Source organism: Colossoma macropomum, unplaced genomic scaffold (assembly GCF_904425465.1).
Source record: "Colossoma macropomum unplaced genomic scaffold, Colossoma_macropomum, whole genome shotgun sequence".
In the NCBI taxonomy this organism is placed as follows: Eukaryota; Metazoa; Chordata; class Actinopteri; order Characiformes; family Serrasalmidae; genus Colossoma; species Colossoma macropomum.
In genome coordinates this window covers 30,331,279-30,347,098 of record NW_023494794.1, presented here as the reverse complement: position 1 = coordinate 30,347,098, position 15,820 = coordinate 30,331,279, and the positions used below count along the sequence as shown (strand labels likewise).

At 42.1% G+C, this 15,820-nt stretch overlaps 1 protein-coding gene across 1 annotated transcript; it reads left to right on the top strand.

Moving 5' to 3' along the window:
* Window positions 1-1,285: 1,285 nt before the first annotated feature.
* si:ch211-114c12.5 (E3 ubiquitin-protein ligase TRIM39) lies at window positions 1,286-14,230 on the top strand. Its single transcript, XM_036580808.1, has 11 exons — window positions 1,286-1,420; window positions 3,677-3,742; window positions 4,792-4,919; window positions 6,902-6,982; window positions 9,428-9,547; window positions 9,820-9,951; window positions 10,314-10,439; window positions 11,958-12,009; window positions 12,522-12,548; window positions 12,705-12,731; window positions 13,486-14,230. Exons 2-11 carry the CDS (start codon window positions 3,712-3,714, stop codon window positions 14,016-14,018), a joined length of 1,257 nt encoding a protein of 418 aa, XP_036436701.1. The 5' UTR covers window positions 1,286-1,420; window positions 3,677-3,711; the 3' UTR covers window positions 14,019-14,230.
* The last annotated feature ends 1,590 nt before the right edge of the window (window positions 14,231-15,820 follow it).

Here is a 15,820-nt window from a genome sequence, read left to right as displayed (position 1 = left end):
TGCTGTGATAAGAAAAATTATAGGATGTTTTAAACAAAGATGTTTCTTTACTGACTTATAAAGCTCTAAATGGACTCGCCCCTCAGTACCTGAGTGAACTTCTCTCCCACTATGAACCATCACGCCTACTTAGATCACAAGGTGCTGCTCTCTATTAGTACCTAGAATTAATAAAGCTACATCAGGGGGCGGAGCTTCTCATACAAAGCCCCCCAGCTTTGGAATAATCTTCCAGTCAGTGTTCGGGACTCAGACTCAGCCTCAGTGTTTTAGTCTAGGCTAAAACCCACTTGTTTAGTGGAGCCTTTGGTGATTAGTTTTCCCTGTTAGATAAAAGGTGCAGATCTGGGGTTCATGGTCACAGAGTATTATGGTAAACTGGGAGTGTTGGTGCTGTCGTCCCGCTGCTCACGCGCTCACTCAGGTTTGCTGACGGTGGAGTGGAGGGGCACCGACATCTCAGGGAGCCTCATGACTCTGTTACCTTTCTGGTTTCTCCCTCTTAGTGAGGCTGTAATAGCTTGACCTGCTGGAGTCTCTGCTGCTCTGTTACACTGTAATCTGTGGTCAGTCTCTCTGTACAGAACTGACTCTCTGTGTGTTTCCTCTCTGTGCCGAGTTGATCAGCTGCCCATCCTGTGGGTCTGGTGCTGTTCTTCTTCTGCCTTGATCGGGTGCCACTGCTCACCAGCCTTCTGGACCAGTCTGACCACCATGGAGCTTCTTGCTGTACAATGCTGTGCAAACCTCACCTGCATGAACTGACCCTCCTGATGCTGCTGCACTCAAACTGTTTAATCAGAGCCGTTGCTTCACCTGCTTCACCTGCTTCACCTGCTTCACCTGCTTTTCCCCTTTTCTGTATTTTACTATTTTACACTAATGTTAAAACCTTATTCTCTGCTCATTTTGCTCGTGTTACTGTTTACTGTCCGGTGTGGTCCAGAGGAGGATGGGTTCTTCTTTTGAGGTTCCTCTCAGTGTTTCTTCCTCTTGCTCTTAGGGAGGTTTTATTGCCATTGGCGACGCTCATGGGGACTCGGACACAGATTTTACTGTAAAGCTGCTTTGTGACAACACCTGTTGTAAAAAACGCTGTATAAATAAACTTTGACTTTGACGATGACTTTATCGTCCACCATGAAAATGTCACGTGTCATGATGTTACCTGTTCGCCACATCATCCTGCCTTAATACTGCCTTTAATCTGCACACCTCCCTGTCTGATTACATAAACCTGCTGCTTACGGAAATGTTGAGCTGACCTTAGTATTATATTCCAGTGCAGATATGATGGATAAAGGTCACTCCAGCGTCGTCAGTGAAGTGCAGCTGTGGGTGAAAGTCTTAGTCCTTTCACTCTTTGTCTGAGGAGCTTCAGCTTCAGGCTTGTTCGTTCTGTCTGCAGACACAGCGAGAGGTGAGGCGCTGCTGTTCTCTTCATTTTAGTCCAGTCGGTTATAGATCAGGTTCTGTAGGTCTACCTGAAAGATTCACACAAAGCTCAGTTCACACTCATCCAGCGGCACAAGATGAGTTTTAGAAGGTTTAAAAGGTGCTTTGATCTGTGTGATCAATGATCTCTCCAGCTTTAGAACATTAAGATGGTCTTTTGAAGCGATGCCTTAGAAGAACCACATTTGGTTCTCTAAAAAACCTTCTAATAGACATTTCGTTAAATAACTTTGTGTAGTGAAATATGTGTGTGAAGAACTTTTTTGAAGTTTATAGAATCTCCACATAAAATAAAGGCTCTATACCAATAACACCTAGAAGCTTACATTCAAATCAAGAACCATTTAAAAAAGTTCAGTGTGTCCAGTTTTGGACTGTCAAGTTCACAACTTTTCTGAAGGCCATATTTCTTTGTATGACTGCAGCGCTAAAAGTAACTGACCACTAAAGCGAACACCCTCCGAAATATTGCTTGTATAATTGGAGTTTATAATTCTAGCATTTACTGTAAACTTAAAGTAGTTTATTTTACTTTAAAAAATTAGGCAAACTTTCTGCCTTAAAAGAATTAAGTAAAGTTACTTGACAGGTTCAGGTTAAATGACTGAATATTTGAATTATAGTTACTGTCTAATTTTCAGTGACTCTCACTTCTGATATTTCTGCTCACTCTTGAATGAGTTAGATTAACTTAAACCCCTTAAAATCTCAGGATTATTACACACTAAGAATTATTATTCAGTAACTACAGGGACTTCAGTGCAAATTAGCTGAGCTATTCTTAGGTTATAGATGTGTAATAAACATTGGGTGTGCCGGTGGCCCTGGCCATGTAAGGGTTTAGTCAGCCTGTTTAGGTTAATTTAATCAGCTCAAATAATGTCGCTTTACTCAGTTAAATAATTTGAACTCGCTGCCTTGACCTCAACATGCATCCAAACGTTACAGTTTAGCATTAGAGTGCGCTATAACGCAAAAATAACAACAGATCAAATATGTGAAACATAAAAGTTAACAGAAGCCAACAAAACTGTAAAGAATTGTTGAGCAAAAAACAGTCTGTAGAACTGCAGTCTGTAGAACTGATCCGAATTAAGTTGGAAGTTGAAAGTTTATTACTGCGAAGACTTTGTATACATACCTATACATAAACATGCAAAGACACATAACAAAATGCAGCATAAACATTGAGTCCTGGATAGTGAAACACTACAGTATATAACAACAGTTACAACTCAAAGTACAACATAAAGCACACTCTATACAAAACAACATGTAAATAACATATAAAATAACATCTCTTATTACGGAGTCTGGAGTCGGTCAGAGGTTCATGTAATGGACTGGTTTGATCTTGCTGGTGTCATTTAAACGTCCTAAGTGTTGCTTCATCTCTTCTCTCCTCCAAAGACTGAAAATGTGTGGAGGAACACCAATAATTCTTCATCTTACCATCTTAACTAGCTTTTTTAAGTAACTAATGTATTATACAAGAATCAGTAATACGTAGGTTTAATAATGATTTTACAGTGTGGATAAAATCAGGCAAGAAATTAGGTCATTTTTTCTTATCTATAACCAAACACTTTGATGAGAGATTGATAGAAACCAAAATAATTGAGCTTAGATTACTGAGGCAATTTGAACTTCTTTACTGTACAACCATCCTTTTAATGTAGATTTAATGTAGATTCATTTTTATTAAAAAACTGCTTTCTGTAACGGTCTAAAACTCCTCTGTCTGGTCTGGTCAGACGAGTGTGAACTGGGCTTTAGATTGAACAGATGTAGAGTTTCCTAATCAGGTGAGATTCCTTCAAACATGAGCATTAAAATGGGCGTAAATGCTGGGAATGCTCTGATTTATGATTATGAATGTTCAGAGTGTGTGAGTGTAGTGGAGCAGCAGTGTGGTGTAGTTTCAGCCTGCAGAGTTTATCTCCCACCCTAATCTATCACACCTGATCCAGGTAATCAGGGCCTTCAGGGGCGTCTGAATATTACAGCCAGGTGTGCTGGATCTGAGCTCTCCAGGACCAGGGGTGGGCAGCCCTGGCTTAAAGTGTTCTGTAATCACTCTGGACGGAGGAAGCCCACCTCCACGTCCACTCCATCTACTGGCACTTTCGCTACGCCCCACTCGCGGACTGAATAACTGAATATCAGCTTTATATCAGATTCCTGGAGGAGCATTTTAGAGACTCTGTTTTTTCTTTGGTAGGTTGAATACAAATGCTGTGACAGTGGCCTCCTAAGATGAAGAGCATTCTGAAGGAGAAGCGGATAAGTGAGTCTTTACAGCTGTTTTACAGTTGGAGAACCTGTTTGTGTGAATATGTATTTCTCACTGTGAGCACTGAATGTCCCCCGGATGAAAGGATAAGGGTGTGATGTCAGGATTGTGTAGAATATCACAGTATGGCTCAGACTGGATTTGGGCTGTGATATTCAGTGTGTGACCAACATGAATTTCTCCAGTACACCAAACACACCCGGATTACGCTATTCCAGTACGTGAGCAGAGCTGTCTCTGACATAAGGCATCCCACAGTGCAACACAGCCGTGTCAGGAGGACGTAACTGCTGACGTAACTGCCAGGATCATTTTAATAGCTGTAGATTCAGCCTTTCTAATTAAAAATGGCAAAATGAAAGACTTTTTCTGCATTTTTTTCCAAATGCTGCTGCACTTAGTGCCGCACTGAAGCCACATCAGCTCTCACTTCTGGTCTTCAGGTGGATTTGACTACTTTGGTTATTTAATTAAGCTACTAAATTACTGCGTAATGTTTATAATGAGGTTAAAGTTGGTCTCAGCCGAACAATCCACTCAGCATCCTGTGTGGATTCACACTGTTTATTAGTCCGTCAGACGAGCTCATATGACCACCTGCAAGTGTATTGAAAATGAAATGACTGTTTAAAGCTTATTCGTAGTTTTGGAGGCGAGTAGAAGACTAAGAAGAAGTTCGGGGTGTGTTTTAAAGTCACACAGGTTCATCTCTCCATCAAAATATAAATGTACACATTGAAAAGCAGCTGGCAACGGTTGCTAAGCATTGATTGGCGGGCTGAGGAAAACAGGGCGGGTGTTGAGATGGTCTGATGGACTCACAGTGCCTGATGTTGGTGGTCTAGTTCCGCCCCTGTCCTGCAGTTCAGCACACGGCTTGTGTCGTACACTGGATACTGTCCTGTACACCACTGATGAATAGTGACATCTTTGCACATTGCTCTGCTCGACTGGGGACATTTAGCTGCTCCACATGTGAAAACATCCCAAAACTGCAGCTTTCATTAAAAAAGATAACAGAATACAAACTGTGTGTGTCACAGAGCTGCCGGAGGGTGAGGGGGGGAGTCTGGGCAGCTCTGTTTCAGCAGTGCGCTGGGCTCAACCGGACCAGGACCTGCAGACCCACAGCTCAGCACCCAGCAAGAGCAGCAGCGCTCACCGACAGAAGGTACAGAGAAATAATGATAATCAGCTGCTTATTAGAGTCAGTATTAAAACACAAAACCAACAGTATTGTTAACAGGAATGGTAACGGAAAAATAGTAATGTGAAGGGTTATTAATAACTGGCATAATGAGAAAATAATAATATGGCATAAATCTACAGATAATCAAAGAGCAGTAAATTCCATTTGTTGTAACTACAGTCAGAACAGATCGGTGCTGCTTTCTGTATCGTTAGTGACTATAAACAAAATCCGTTGTGTGTTGAGAGTCTTAAATCCAGTCCGCTCCAACAGCCAGTCTGATTTAGTGTGTAGTTTTAGTGCCGCCAGGTTTTTTACCCATCCCTCAGCTGGCAGAACGATCCTGTGTAATTTCATGTCCCTCCGGTTTAACTTCATTCTGCACCACTGACTTCGTCAGTAAATGCACACAAACACCAAAGCATTCAGCACAAACTACCAGAACAGAAATAACCAGCAAATTATGATGATCTGAGAACAGAATAAACAAACCACACCCATCATACAAACCTCAGGTCAAATACGTTGGTGCAGTGTGTGAAATGCTCATTAAAACAAAAACGTTGTGATTATTAAATTCTGCTTGATCTGCATTAAACTGAAAACATGACAAAAACAGAAGATATTTGCTTTAATGAAATTTCATTTTTAATTTTGGAAATATCCACTCATTCCATTCCTAGAGATCCAAAGAAGAATTACACAGATTTTTCAGATTTTTCTGCATAATTCCATCATTGAGGTAAACAGACAGATTCAGAGTGGTTTGGTGTGAAATGGTTCAGATCTCTTTACAGTGGTGGTGATAGGAATCAGGGGTCGCCATGACTACAACACAGATATAGACATTTTATTTACTATCCAGAACCACCAGTGAACCTACACGAGTCTTCTGAGTTTATATGGAATGTTGATGATGGAAAATAGTGGAAAATCTGAAATAATAAGTTTTCTTTGGGACTATTTTGCCTCACAGCACCCTGCATGTATCCCTCCACCATGAATGGAGTTTAAGTTCTCTAAACTATCATAAACAGTGTCTCAGTCATCAGGCAGTGAATTCATAACCATTTCATGTAGGAACTTTCTGTGAGGGAGCTTTTAGAGGGGGACGTCTGGTTCCTATCACCACCACTGTGAACAATTCTGACTCGGTGAGTTTCTCTAGAACAGAGCGTTTCACACCAAACCACTCTGAACCACTCTGAATACATTTTAACCATTTAATTATGGAGAAATTTTGAAAAATCTGTGGAATTCCCCTTTGTGTAATCAGTTACTTGATCATTTTATGTTGAGCTGACTGGTTCTTTTTCATTGTGTACTGAAGGGCAGATATCGAAGGGCAGATTATTTGAGGGTGGATCCTGTCCTGGTACTGATAGTTATGAGCAGATAATGGGGGGAAGAAAGTGAAAGTCAGACACTGTCCTGATTCCTGATTCTGTACAGTAACGTTACTAAAGGGCAGATACGTTCAGGATGAGTGTGAGTTCATAAAAAACTGTGAAGTCGTAAAACATTAAAAACACCGTTTTCATTTAAATACAGATCAGAGTGGATTTATAAATCACTGCCTTCTGTTTTTATTTGTGTTTCACATCCTGTCCCAGCATTGCTCATAGTTTTGTCTTTTTTCACAGTAAAAAGAAAATTCATCTCTACTTCAACTCGACCACTCTCTGCCTCTCTGTCTGTCTCTCTCTCTGTGTGTCTCTCTCCCTCTCTCTCTCTCTCTCTCTCTCTCTCTCTGTCTCTCTCTCTGTCTCTCTCTCTCTCTCTGTCTCTCTATCTCTCTCTCTCTCTCTCTCTCTCTCTCTCTGTCTCTCTCTCTGTCTCTCTCTCTCTCTCTCTCTCTCTGTCTGTCTCTCTCTCTCTCTCTCTCTCTCTCTCTCTCTCTCTCTCTGTCTGTCTCTCTCTCTCTCTCTCTCTCTCTGTCTCTCTCTCTCTCTCTCTCTCTGTAGGATCTGGGGGATTTGCGGAGTCTGCAGGAGTGTGTGAAGTTCCTCAGACAGTGGAAACAGGAGGTGGAGCGAGTCTGTAAGGTAACACTCACCTGAAACGGGAGAAATGACTTCCTGACTTTCACAACAGCAGATTATTTCACTGCTGTCTGAACAAAAACTCGGATCTCCGTTTTTCAGTTTTTCAGATGATTTGAAAATCCCTGTTACCCTTTACATTGTGTGTAAATTTCATGAATGGACCAAAACAAACGACCCAAATTTTTAAAGGAAATACCTGAAATACTTGTTTATTGACTATTTAAAAATCAGCACACGGCATGTAAAGACTTACTCTTTAATTAATAACTATGAGTTATTAATCTCAGTGTTACTGAGCTCTGCTAAAGCCTGAGTAGACTGATAAATCAATGTGATCAGTTATTAATCTCAGCATTACTGAGCTCTGCTAAAGCCTGAGTAGACTGATAAATCAATATGATCAGTTATTAATCTCAGTGTTACTGAGCTCTGCTAAAGCCTGAAGCCAGTACTGAATACATTCCGGACAGTGTACTCAGTATTCAGACATCACCACTTTTTCAAGGTACTTTGCCCAAATGTGATCAGAGGTCAGTCAATAGTGGTAAGTAGTGGCTAACTGTCAGTTAGAAGTGGGTCATTAGTGTTACGGTCAGTAGTAGGTCAGTAACGGTCAGTAGTAGGTCACTCATACACTGTTACCTTCATGCCGTTGGCTGTGTTTGTGTCGTAGGACGTGATTTATTGTCAGTAACTGTAATAATTAATAGGCCCACAACCTTCACTCCAATGGTCTGTTCTGCAGTTGCTCACCTGCTGACTGTGATAAGACTTTATGAGTCTGTGTAGTTCTGTAACGCTGCTGCTGGCAGCATCAGCCACGCCCTCACTGACACTGAGCGCAGGGCGTCTGAGCTGAGCGCTGAGCGCTGAGTCACTGAGGTCAGGCTGAGTTTAGGGTTATTGCAGGTTGTAAAGCTGCTGCCGAGTCCAGAAGAGTCCAGCAGTTTATACACTTTAAACTTTATAAAGCCTGAACTTCATAAGCGTCTGTGTGGACGAGCAGAGCAGAACGAGCTCTGAGTGACTGTTTGAATATGTGTGTGTGTAGCTGTGTGTGTGTGTGTGTGTGTGTGTAGCTGTGTGTGTGTGTGTGTGTGTGTGTGTAGCTGTGTGTGTGTGTGTGTGTAGCTGTGTGTGTGTGGGTGTGTGTGTGTGTGTGTGTAGCTGTGTGTGTGTGTGTGAGTGTGTGTGTGTGTGTGTAGCTGTGTGTGTGTGTGTGTGTGTGTGTGTAGCTGTGTGTGTGTGTGTGTGTAGCTGTGTGTGTGTGTGTGTGAGTGTGTGTGTAGCTGTGTGTGTGTGTGTGTGTAGCTGTGTGTGTGTGTAGCTGTGTGTGTGTGTGTGTGTGTAGCTGTGTGTGTGTGTGTGTGTGTGTGTGTGTGTGTGTGTGTGTAGCTGTGTGTGGGTGTGTGTGTGTGTGAGTGTGTGTGTAGCTGCGTGTGTGTGTGTGTGTGTGTGTGTAGCTGTGTGTGAGTGTGTGTGTAGCTGTGTGTGTGTGTGTGTGTGTGTGTGTGTGTGTGTGTGTGTGTAGCTGTGTGTGTGTGTCTGAGTGTGTGTGTGTAGCTGTGTGTGTGTGTGTGTAGCTGTGTGTGTGTGTGTGTGTATAGCTGTGTGTGTGTGTGAGTGTGTGTGTGTAGCTGTGTGTGTGTGTGTGTGTGTGTGTGTAGCTGTGTGTGTGTGTGTAGCTGTGTGTGTGTGTGTGTGTGTGTATAGCTGTGTGTGTGTGTGTGTAGCTGTGTGTGTGTGTGTGTGTGTGTGTAGCTGTGTGTGTGTGTGTGTTTGTGTGTGTGTGTGTGTAGCTGTGTGTGTGTGTGTGTGTTTGTGTGTGTGTAGCTGTGTGTGTGTGTGTGTGTGTGTGTGTGTAGCTGTGTGTGTGTGTGTAGCTGTGTGTGTGTGTGTGTGTGTGTGTATAGCTGTGTGTGTGTGTGTGTAGCTGTGTGTGTGTGTGTGTGTGTGTAGCTGTGTGTGTGTGTGTGTGTGTGTGTGTGTAGCTGTGTGTGTGTGTGTGTGTAGCTGTGTGTGTGTGTGTGTGTGTGTAGCTGTGTGTGTGTGTGTGAGTGTGTGTGTGTGTGTGTAGCTGTGTGTGTGTGTGTGTGTGTGTAGCTGTGTGTGTGTGTGTGTGTAGCTGTGTGTGTGTGTGTGTGTGTGAGTGTGTGTGTAGCTGTGTGTGTGTGTGTGTGTAGCTGTGTGTGTGTGTAGCTGTGTGTGTGTGTGTGTGTGTGTGTAGCTGTGTGTGTGTGTGTGTGTGTGTGTGTGTGTGTGTGTGTAGCTGTGTGTGTGTGTAGCTGTGTGTGTGAGTGTGTGTGTGTGTGTGTGTGTGTGTGTGTGTGTGTAGCTGTGTGTGTGTGTAGCTGTGTGTGTGAGTGTGTGTGTGTGTGTGTGTAGCTGTGTGTGTGAGTGGTGTATCTGTATCTGCGTCAGTATCTGTACATGTTTGTGTTTCAGCCTGGTGGTGGCGCTCTACCTGTCAGCTCCAGTGCTAACAGTGCTGCTGAGCCCCGCAGTCTGGAGCAGTGCCGTAAACTCATCCTGCAGTGGGCCGACGAACTCAAGAACGTCAACACTGTGAGTCCACAGCATCATCATTATTATTATTATTATTATTATTATTATTATTATTATTTCTAGATATTTAAGAGCTTTTTACCAGATACTGAAGGGCAGATATTGAGGGGCAGGTACTGAAGGGCAGATATTGAGGGGCAGGTACTGAAGGGCAGATATTGAGGGGCAGGTACTGAAGGGCAGATATTGAGGGGCAGGTACTAGAGGGCAGATATTTAAGGTCAGAAATTGTGCTAATGAACTGCATTACCCATGATAATCTGTCTTTGTAGCTGTTCAGTGAATGTGAAGAGAGGCAGGAGAAAGATGCATGCTGGGAAACAAAGGAGAACAAGGCTGATTCAGCCGTGGAGGCAGAGCAGAGGATCATGGAGTGGGCTAAAGAACTGCAGGCGGTCTCAGAGGTAGAGCCTTAATAGATGAAGACGGTTCTGTTTCTACAGTGAAGCACTGTCTGTTAATCGCTGACCACTTTATTAGAAACACCTCCCTCACAGCTCCACCGTGTGGGCGTAGAGTTACAGACTGCAGTCCATCTGCTGCTGTACAGTTTATCAGCCCCTCTCCCTGTTTCATCAGCGGTCAGTTCCTGAGGTCATAGAAGTAAGATGTTAATCAAATAACTCTCAGCCGAGGAGAAACTCCTGGCAGACGCCCAGAGATCAACAAAATCAGACCAAAAAGCATCCTCAGAGAGGGGTTTCTGATAAAGTGGCCGGGTGTAGTGGTGGGTAACAGTGTGTGATGGTGTGAATGTGTTAATCAGAGCTGTGGGGTGATGAGAGAGGAACTCGCTCAGACTCTGAGGCAGCTGGAGCTGAAGAAGAAGAAGCTGCTGACTCTGCTGCCCTTCCTGGAGTTCATCACATGGTCTCTGCTCAGACATGACCAGGTCAGATAAACTGTTTATTTTAAATAAACATAAACATTAAATATTTTTACATTTAATTTTTTTATTACAAAAATTAAAAAGTAGAAAAGTGCAGAGTGATTGTGTTGGTTTGGTTTGAAAGGGGTCACTGGTGTTCCGGGTAGTTGCTATGCTGTCATGAGGTGGTGTCATGATGTTTGCTCCATGGTTGCTATGGTATGTCAGGTGGTTGTTAAGGTATCCCAGGTATTTGCTAGGGTATTACTAAGTGGTTCATATGTTACTTCAGGTGGTTGCTATGGTATCTCAGGTGGTTGCTAGGCAGTTGTTAAGGTATCCCAGATAGTTGCTAGGGTGTTACTAAGCGGTTCATGTGTTATTTCAGGAAGCTGCTATGGTATCTTAGGTGGTAGTTAGGTTATCCAGGGTGGTTGCAAGGTTGTTGTTATGGTATCCAAGGTAGTTGCTAAGGTGTTGCTGAGTGGTTCATATGTTATTTCAGTTGGTTGCGCTGGTATCTCAGATGGTTGCTAGGTAGTTGTTAAGGTATCCAAGGCAATTGCTAGAATGTTACTAAGTAGTTCATATGTTACTTCAGGTGGTTGCTATGGTATCTCAGGTGGTTGCCAGTTGATTGTTAAGGTATCCAAGGTGGTTGCTAGGGTGCAACTAAGTAGTTCATATGTTATTTCAGATGGTTGTTATGGTATCTCAGATGGTTGCTAGGGGATTGCTAGGTGGTTTCTATGGTATTTTAGGTGGCTGCTAAGGCGTTGCTGTGTGGATGCTTAGGTGGTTCCTAGGGGACTGCTAGATGGTTGCTAAGGTGTCTCAGGGGGTTACTAGGTGGCTCCAGTGGTGTCCCAGGTGGTTGCTAGGGGGTTAGTCTAGTATCGCATGGTTGCTAGGGAGCTGCTAGTGTACTTGTATTAAACAGTTGCTACACATTTGTACATTTAGTCAAAAACCTGTTTACAAGCACAGCTCACAATCATGTAGAACATTCTGGAATCAATATCTCAAAAACTGTAAGACAAGTTAGCAAATTAGTTTTTTTAGAAAGAAAACAGGAGAAAAAATCAATATTCTGGGCGAATCTGTATCACAGTTTAGTTACTGTATCACAGTTTAGTTGCGTGCTCAGAGTTTATGTGCTCAGTTTTACGGTTTACAGTTTACTGTAAAGCCCTGAGGAGCTCAGCCTCGTCCAAACAACCGAGTTTATAATACCGAGAGTGACGAACTTCAGCAGATAAAGACCATAAACTCTGAGCTCCGGCTGAACTGGACGAGTTCGTCCTCCATTAACTCTCACACTTCAGACTGAAGATGACTTTATTAAGACTTACACAACACAGACTAATCTTCATATCCATAATGATCAACTCATTTCAGCACAGCTCAACTTTTACTCCCGACTCTTTCAACACTTTAGTGTCCTCTTCTTTTATGTTTCCTGAATTCAAACCTCTTAAAACTGATGTTTTTTGGGGTTTTATGATTTACTGTTAACACTGTACTCTTTACTGGGTTTCACAGGGTTTGGTTTCTCAGGTGTGGCTGTTATGTAAGCAACGTACCTGGAAAACAGGTAAGCTCAGTACCGTCACTGTAGAGGTCAGACCGTGTGAACAAAAAAAATCCCATTCCACCTTAAATGGTGCAGTAATTTCATTCTGGCCAAAAAACCTAATTTCAGCTTCAAAATCTTGATCAAAGTGAATTTATTTATCATTCATTTGAATTTATGAACCATGAATTTTATATTTAAGAATATTCAGTGGTGAACTGTTGTCGTCCAAAGACTTTTTGTTGTATTTTTTATTGAGAATATGCTGAATTGATGTGATGTGAATATGTGAACTCAGAACTGTGTTTAGTTCTTTATCCAACAAATTCACTACTGAATTCATTATTTTGAAATATTTTACTTCACATAAATTCTAATTCCATGTACAGTAAATAAACACAACTCAAAATGAATTAAAATATTGATCTGTATAATTCTGTCTGTTTTACTTCCATAATGCTGCATATGTGACCCACATTTCTTATGTTCTTTAATAGTCATGAATCAAAATTTTTTTTCAAATTTTTGGACAGAAACTCCGAAGTACATTCCAAATTCAGGTAATTTTTACTGCCCTTTTTACCGCGTCTGTATTTTGTACATTTGAAGATGATATTATATGATCTTTTGTTTGCATTAGTGTTCGTGTATCATAAACGGTGATGAACGTGATTGATTCTGTGGTTGTTCATTCTGGCTGTTCTGTCTTCTTGCAGTGTGGATGTGGATCTGCAGCGCTGCAGGTAACGAATTAGTCTCGCTCTAATTACACCAATCTTACATGCCTAAAGCGCTCTGCCTGAAACCGTGTTGACTTCAATTTTCTGTTCCACCTTAAATGCTGCAGCAGTTACAATGAGTGCATTTACTTGCGCTTAATAATCCGATAACTGCTGAAAATCAGATTTTGTCCGTAATCCGATCAATGTTTACATGCACTTGAGTAATCAGACAATGGAGAAACTCATGAGTCAGGCAGCAATCAGATTTCTGCTTTACAATCAGCCAATAAACTCACAGAAGACGTGATGTAAACGTAACGTAAAACTCATCCTGCAGCTTATTTTTAATGATATCGCACCGCTTTTCCTGAAAATATGAACATCAATCATCAGAACATGAAGAATATTCAAATCCTTCATTTGTCCAGCATGTATTTGGTTTCAGCGTTGCTCTAAAAATGTTTTGCTGTGTCCCGCGGCGACGATACTCACTTATTTCCGGTACCACCGTCTGTTTTCGCACATGCTCAGACTGAGAAAACTTTATTTATCAGATTTCTTTATCAGATTTCTTGATCAGATTTCTAGACTTTACTCCAATCTGAGAAATCTGAATGTACTGTTTACATGACCATCTGAATAATCAGATAACTGCAGAAATCTGATTATGATTGGATTAATAAGTGCATGTAAATGTGGTGCCTGAACGTGACTGCTGTACTGTTTAAGGTGGAACGTACTGTTTTCCTCTTTTCACCTCTTTTTTCTCTCCTAGTTGACGTCTCTATGGACCCGCTGACCAACCACCGCTGGCTGCAGGTGTCAGATGACCGTAAGCGTGTCCAGGAGGCTCTCAGTGAGACGGAGGTGGAGCCTAACGTGCAGCGGTTCGACGGTTGGCCGTGCGTGCTGGGCTGGCAGGGTTTCTCTTCCGGACGTCATTACTGGGAGGTCGAAGTGGCCAACAACGGATACTGGCGTCTCGGGGTGACCACGGCATCGTCCAAACGCCACGGACGGCTCCCCATGAGCCCCTGCCAGGGATTCTGGGTAATCTGGAGGAGCACTCGGCAGTTCTATGCCTGCACCAAACCTGAAACCCCGCTGCCCCTCACACTGGTGCCCAAGAGAGTGGGCATCTACCTGGACTTTGAGGAGGGTCAGGTGTCCTTCTATAACGCAGAGGCACGCTCACATATCTACACCTTTACTGGACACTTCAAAGAGAAACTGTATCCACTCTTTGCACCGCTGGACGGACGCACCCTCATGACGCTTCGGTCACCGGACACACCACCAGAGACTTAGGAGATGCCAACGTGCCCCTTTAGTAGAACTTAACTGTTGAGTCTCCGCCCACAACTGTGTTCTTTCAGAGCTGCTGCTGTGAAGCTTTACAGACAAATCCCATCCAAACACACGACTCAGTTTATATCACAATACCTACATTTAGAGTCAGTTATTCATTCAGCCTAATGAGAAACTGTAGAACAGACTCAGTTTATACCACAATACCTACATTTAGAGTCGGTTATTCATTCAGCCTAATGAGAAACTGTAGAACAGACTCAGTTTATACCACAATACCTACATTTAGAGCCAGTTATTCATTCAGCCTAATGAGAAACTGTAGAACAGACTCAGTTTATACCACAATACCTACATTTAGAGTCAGTTATTCATTCAGCCTAATGAGAAACTGTAGAACAGACTCAGTTTATACCACAATACCTACATTTAGAGTCAGTTATTCATTCAGCCTAATGAGAAACTGTAGAACGGACTCAGTTTATATCACAATACCTACATTTAGAGTCAGTTATTCATTCAGCCTAATGAGAAACTGTAGAACGGACTCAGTTTATATCACAATACCTACATTTAGAGTCAGTTATTCATTCAGCCCTGAGTAATCAAGCCTAAAATGTTAATTTATTAAGCTAGCAATTCCTAAAGAGCTGAAGTTGGTGAATCTTCCGTTTAGTGTATCAGACGCCTTAATTATACAAAGAAAGCTTATCGGTCATTAGGCTGAATGGGATTTATATCAGTGTTCTGTCCAACCTCACGAAAGGAACTAAGGAACACACATGTGGGCGGAGCCTGGAGAGGAGAACTGAAACTGCTGGACATTCTAGTTTTTTTTTCCTCATGGATGCAGTAGGATTGCCTCAGTTAGCCCGATAACAAGGAGAACTCCACCACTTTTTCAGAAGTTCCACATAATTAATTGTTTGAGATGTAAAGAGTGGTTTGGTGTAAAACGTTCTAGATAAACTTAGCGAGTCTGAATTGTTCACAGTGGTGGTGATAGGAACCAGACGTCCACCTCTAAAAGCTCCCTCACAGAAAGTTCCTACATGAAATGGTTATGAATTCACTGCCTGATGACTGAGACACTGTTTTATGATAGTTTAGAGAACTTAAACTCCATTCATGGTGGAGGGATACATGCAGGGCGCTGTGAGGCAAAATAGTCCCCAAAGAAAACTTATTATTTCAGATTTTCCACTATTTTCCATCATCAACATTCCATATAAACTCAGAAGACTCGTGTAGGTTCACTGGTGGTTCTGGATAGTAAATAAAATGTCTATATCTGTGTTGTAGTCATGGCGACCCCTGGTTCCTATCACCACCACTGTAAAGACATCTGAACCATTTCACACCAAAACACTCTGAATCTCTCTGTTTACATCTCACACACTGAGTTATGGGGGAATTTTGAAAAAATGGTGGGATTCCCCTTTAAGCCTAAAGTCAATAGGAAAAGAGAGAGGGGGTATTTCTATTGTGTAGAATTTGATTTTCATTCATCAATTTATACAATTAGTAAATTAAAGTTTTCTTCTGAGGATTTTCACTGGATGATCTGAAGTGAAACTGGTTAAGACTGCTGAGTACAGCTTGATTAAAACACTGGAAAACAGCTGAAACGTTTCAGTTTCATGTTCTGTCCATTTGAAAGCAGTTTGTCGTCATAAACAATGAAACTCCTCTACAATATGTTTTAAAAAAACACTAAAAATGTTCCCGTTCTTTAAAACTGAAAGCTTGTTTTGTTGGTAAACGCTGTAATTAATTCCCACACAGCAATTAAAGACAAAGAC